Genomic DNA, 5,943 nt, shown 5'->3' on the forward strand with positions numbered 1-5,943 from the left:
CCCTATCAACCCGCCGCACTCCTCCTTCTCCCCATCCCGGTGCCTCTCTCACCTCCCCCCCGTCTTCCCACAGGTTGATGGAAAAGAAGAAGAGGGAGAAGCTGCGGCAGCAGATGGTGGCGAAGCGCAGTTGAGCAGCTGTCCAGCAGAGAGAGGGACTGGAGAGAGGAGACTCGAGGAACGCAGGGAAGCCGCGGGGTAGCCCTGCCGTTTCCGTAGAAACGCACCTGCAAGGACCCCGCAACCCGGGACTTTCTGCATCTCCTAAGTTCTGCAACAAAATTGACAAAAAAGACAGCAAATGGGAAAAAGTGAAACAGAAAACTGGAATAGACAAAAAAAAACCTCTAGTCTTGAAGGAATTTCAAGTACGATGCAGCTTTCTGTGCCTTCAACTATATATATGATATATAACCTTTACTCTGAGTATTATGAGACTGTGGCCTAGACTAACCTCTGACCCCTAACCTTTAATCCCCCCCCATCTCAAATCTTCTATATCACAAACTCACAAAATTTATGGAAAAATGAAAAGAAGCTGATTGTAAGGAAACAAAACAGCAAAAGCCCATCGATTACTATTATTTTAGTTTTGTTGTTAGTAAGGTTTATGTTAAAGGCTTATAAAGAGCTGAAGAGCCGCTGGGAGGCCAGTTCAGGGCTGATTGTGTAATGTGGGAACTAAGAAAAAACTAGAGAATGTGAAGTTGTTTCAAAAGTTAGAGCTCTCTCTGGGGGTTTATTCTAGACACGATTAGCCACGATGACATAGTAGAATGCAATCAAAGTGACAATCAAATCCAGGATGCTGTTAGCATTGTTGCCTCACAGCGCTGGGTCCCTGGGTTCAATTCCTGGGGTGCTATGTGCATGTAAGTTCTCCCTGCGTTTGTGTGGGTTTCCCCTGGGTGAGCCAATTTCCCGTCACATTCCAAAAGCTTAACGGGTTGGTTAATTGGCTTCTGGGAAAATTGGCCCTGGTGTGAGTGTGTACATGTCTGCATGTGTGTCTGTGTGTCTGCCCTGCGATGGACTGGCGTCCCATCCAGGGTGTACCCTGTTTTGTGTCCATTGCTTGCCATTGCTACGACTCCCCTGTGACCCTAAATTGGAAGAAGTGGTTAGAAAGTGGACAGTTGGATGTGAAGCTCAGAGGGTGTAGCAGAAAGCTGAGACTTGACGTACTATGACGTGACACAATATTTGTACATAATACACAAACCGAAAAAGCTTGAACTTTTTTTATTTTGCCTTCTATTTTTTTTCCTTTTTGCCATCACAATCCACTGTGGAGCATTGCCCTGTATCCAGTCACTGTGTCCCAGTGAGTGAGGCAGCAAAGGATTGGCTCTGTACTGTAGCTCAGTTTGTTTGCTTCATTGAGCAAAAATTAATTTTGTCATCTAACAGGGCCACTGTGGTACATATCTCTCCCAGGTCTTCGCTTTTATTGACCTCCAGTTTGCAGCTCAGACTCTCCAGTGGCCTGTTTTATACAGCTCAAACCATAGATAAAAACCAAATTCGTATGGTGTTATTGCGGTGGTTTAAAGCAAAGCTCTACATTATGTCTGTATGTTTCACACCATCCAGGATTTAAGCTAAAAATGTAAAGATGTTTAAATATGAGCTGCTTTAGACAACCAACAAAGCCTGTTCATGATGTTAGTACTACAGATTGGAAGTGAATTCAGCTGTCAAGAACTGATTACCACGGAAACACTACTGCCCCACACGCCGTTCTGTCTGAACATCAGGAGGGCCACAGACAGTCACCCTGATTGCTTGTTTAGCAACTTGTGGACCAGAAGCTGAAGGGAGTCAGGGAACCTGTCAGGGTGTCAGCATGGTGAAGTAGTTTAGTCCAGTTTATTAGATTAGGGAGGGGGGGCTGTAACCCTAGCCCTGTAGCTCCATACACTTGGCAAGAAATCAGTGTTACGCATTCTGCATGTACTCGCACTGTCACGCATTCCACATGCTCTCACAAATGCCCTCACATTCCGACGCACACCCACTTAAACAGACGCTCACGCCGCAACTGATCTTCCTATTGCCTTTCACTCCTGTCACTACTTTAGCCCTCCTTTTTTTCCCATACCATTACTCACTATTTCGGATTCTCCCTGGAGCTCCCTAGTGCACATACCCTCCTTCTACAGTATAGCTTGTTCTATTCCTTACTCTCGATTCTTGATTCTGACCACATTTCTGCCTTTGCGAAAGGATTGGTTGCCTCGCTGTATTGTCTCCTCCCGGTTTTGACTATCACCTGCCCCTTGGATTTAGTATATTAGGACTTGTTTCTTTTCGGTGGCATTTTCTATTTGGATTCTCTATTTACTACTTGGGGAAATACGCCTACTTGAGCCCTGCACAGGGTCCTTATTTTCAGCATTCATAATTGTTAACCTGTGCCAGAGATAACATCCTTGTGCTTAATTAAATCCAATTAAGTAGGTGGGGTTGTAAGTAAAAAAGTGCTTCCTGATTAATTTCTAAAGAACACCTGCACTTCATCTGGGTAATTGCTGTACTGAGGCTAAAGTAGTTATTTAGATGATTCCTCTGAGCTGGGATACAGGGAGCACCAGTGTTTGCTTCACCCAGGAGAGAGTAAAGAAATTCTGCCCTTACAAACTTGCGAGCCATCAGTTTCATACCCATTTGACTCTTCTGCCCCCTTGTGGCAATATGTTGTTGAATCTGCATGTTTATTCTAGTCTTTTTACTGTCCATTCCCTCTGTGTTTTGGACTCTCCCTGCTCTCCCTGTGCGATTCTTTGATTTTAAAGACTTTAATTGCATCAGTGCAGTCAGGCTGCACTTTATATACGGAAAGGCTGTTTCACATTGACCAAAAAATGGACTACATGATATTTAATGCTTTATTTTAGCAGTGCTAGGCCAGCCATGTAGATAGGACTTTGTACCTGTTGAAAATAAAAAGAACAAAATTCACTCCCTTTTAAAATAGATGTCTTAAGGATTCTCAAAAGACTTGTCTCATCGGTCCTGATACACTGTAGTTCATTCCTGTGCCACTCTTTGCTCAAATTGACCTTCCTCAGTGCTGTGACACTCCACGAAAGGGCTCCGATTCATTCTTCCAGCTGCTGATTAACATTTTATATATGGTAGGACAAGACTGGCAGATAGTTTCATCTGTTTTATAAAGCTCTTTTTTGCTAGGGCTGCACTCCTCACCTTTTAGCTTCATGCGTCATACAAATGAAAGAAATTGCGCTAATAACTCAAGAGCCATAGGAGGAACAGCAGGAGCAGCAGGAGCAGCTGGGTCCACACAGCAAAGTCTTGAGCTGAAGGAAGGGCGAGGCTGCTAGAGACAGTTGCCTCACAGCACAGCAGGGTCCCAGTGCACAGGACGACACCAGACATGAACATCTAGGGGTTGAGGGGGTCGAGGGGACTGCCACAGTGGGTTTCTATTGCTGTACCACCCAAGAGACCATTCCACATCGTATCAGTGTTAATAAAAAGTAAAAAAGAGAGGAAAGTGTTTCTGTCCCTTTTCTCCCCAGCGCGTTTTGCACTGAAGACATCAGAATGGTGTGTCGTGCTGAAGCAGTGTGTTCGGTTTTGCCCACACAGAATGTACTTGCATGGATTCACATGACGGTTACAACAGAAATAAGGGCATATAATAACAGACCACGGAAACCAACGAAGGGAGGACTTTAGGGCCATTCGCTTCCTTTGGGGTTCAGTAACTATTTGATCTAAGAATCTCGACCAGCAGTTTCTTGAAAGAGGCCAGGATATCGGCTTGAGCAACATGGCTGGGAAGCCTGCTCCATTCTCCCACAACCCTTTGGGTAAATTAGTCTCTCATTCTCTGTTTTGAAACCGCTTCCACCTGTGGTTAGTTTTTCCTTTAACTGCTGATTCTGAACAAGTTCAAGGGGTTGACTTTATTAAGGTTTTTGACGCTTTTGAATACTTGATTCAGATCCCCCATAATCTTCACTCTTTACAAAGGTTCAGTTCAGGTCTGCAGCCTGTCCGTGCAGGACATTCCCTTATGCTCCAGAATGTACAGTACAGTATCCGGTCACTCTGGCTGGCGCAACGGGCCAGGTTTTCATTCCTTCTTAAGAAAGGTTCAGATGGACCTGTTTATATTTATGGAAATAATTAAAAACATGAACAGTGTGCTAATATAGCAGAGTTCAAAAAAATGAGAACACCCAGCTAAGGTTTTTTTTTAAATGAGGGGTCAGAATACATTTTAAATAATAAAAAACTGATTGTGTTCATGTCCTGTAACGACACAGCCCTGAGTTACAGAGACCAAGTTACTAAGCTGGAGAGGGGAGCTAGTTGGACCTCCCATTTGTACTTTCCCTCTGAATCTCAACCTTTTCTATGTTTTTTTTAATGAATCACACAGACCTGATTTCTCCGCTTATTTTCATGTCCATTAATTGATACATTCTTGTGCTATTCCCTATGGCACACACAGGTGAGGGACAGACTTCATATTCACCAGCTGCAACATACAGCAAACGGGCAAAGCAGCACACAGAATGTCAAAGGACACTGGCAGCACTATATCCTTGCAATTTTTTTCTCCCTCCACCCAGATGTCACTGAAGAAAAAACCCAGGACTAAACGGTTTCAAAACTGGGCACCTGGCTAGCTTTTCTAGAAAAGGAACTTTTCTGAAGAGCAAATTGAGCTTGAGGAATTACGTTACTCTATCTAGCCTTGGCCATCGACCAAGATTCCCAAAGTAGTGGGGCAAACTTTGCAGAAGATGGGGAATTAGTCAGCTAGAGCTGCCTCAGCATTCCTGGGAACAGCACCTCAGAGACTGGACCCCTCCTGTGGAGTTTGCAGCTCGTCTTCCAGGCACTACAGGAGCTGTTGCTACAAAGCCGAGTTTTAAAAAATGGTTCTAAAATTAAGTGGGTACAATTTATTATAATATAAAATGGGATTTTATCTCTGATATCCAGACTGCCTTGTCTATTTCCTTTGACAGACGAATTTTGATTGTGATATGATCACTTTGAATGCTTGGCTGCCACAAGCCAGTCCTGCTTAAAACCCTAAACAGACAGAAAGCTGGTGAGGCCCTTGCTTTCAGTTGTCTGTGTTCATACTGAAAATCAAGATCAAGCCAGCTTAAGCCCTTCTGCTCCACAGGAGGTTTCTGTTCTCCTTGAACTCGCCTGAAGACACCTGTGCTACCCTCCGACAGGCGGACCACCAGCCAGTCAAACTTCAGAGACGGTGGCTCCTCCCAGCTCCAGGTGATGGCTTCATCACCGCCTTCCAAGCTCCTGAAGGCAGTTTCTCACAGCAAACCTGCTGTCCTCCATACCCTCTTTCTCACCTGCCTCACCCCGCACTGAAACACCTGCCCCAGGGGCTTTTCACTGAGAGGCTGTCCCATTCTGCCGAGTCAATCTGCACATAAAACCCGCCAATCCATTTATGGAAAAACCTGATGGTGTCATGAAATGTATTATAGAAAAATATAACCTCTTTAAGTGCATAAATTTGCACATTTATACATTTAAATGGAAAAGACCCTTAAGTGGATTTGTGATTAGTGACTCCAGTCACAAAGAAAAAGAAATACTTGTGATCTACTCATCAAACTGCTGCACATTACATTCCAGATTCAGGTTTCATTATGACAGCTTTTCATTGTAATGTTTCAGTACATTTCAGTAATATAATAGAATCAATAGGGTAATGTATACTAATTAACTTTCAGCATGAGGAATTTTTAGAAAATCTTGTGTGAATTCTGGATGTAATGGACACTGAAAACTGAATTTGCTCACTTTGTTTTTCCAACGCTGACACCGAGAGAGCGAGAGCAGGGACAGATCTTCTGTGACTGTAGAACTGACTGACTGGTTGTACTTTTTAGTACCACAACTTGGCACAAGAATCAAATTGGAGGTCCG

The 5,943-nt window shown here is 43.9% G+C and overlaps 1 protein-coding gene across 2 annotated transcripts in view; it reads left to right on the plus strand.

The window, feature by feature from the left end:
* LOC102696192 (1-phosphatidylinositol 4,5-bisphosphate phosphodiesterase gamma-1-like) overlaps positions 1–3,517 on the plus strand; it is a 58,565-nt gene extending 55,048 nt beyond the window's left edge. For both annotated transcript variants that reach the window (XM_069191131.1, XM_069191132.1), the window contains one exon: positions 74–3,517. In XM_069191131.1, the coding sequence (XP_069047232.1) occupies positions 74–134 (61 nt within the window). In that variant the 3' untranslated portion in view covers positions 135–3,517. The remainder of the gene's footprint in view (positions 1–73) is intronic.
* Positions 3,518–5,943: the final 2,426 nt, after the last annotated feature.

Source organism: Lepisosteus oculatus, chromosome 6 (genome assembly GCF_040954835.1).
Source record: "Lepisosteus oculatus isolate fLepOcu1 chromosome 6, fLepOcu1.hap2, whole genome shotgun sequence".
NCBI lineage: Eukaryota > Metazoa > Chordata > Actinopteri > Semionotiformes > Lepisosteidae > Lepisosteus > Lepisosteus oculatus.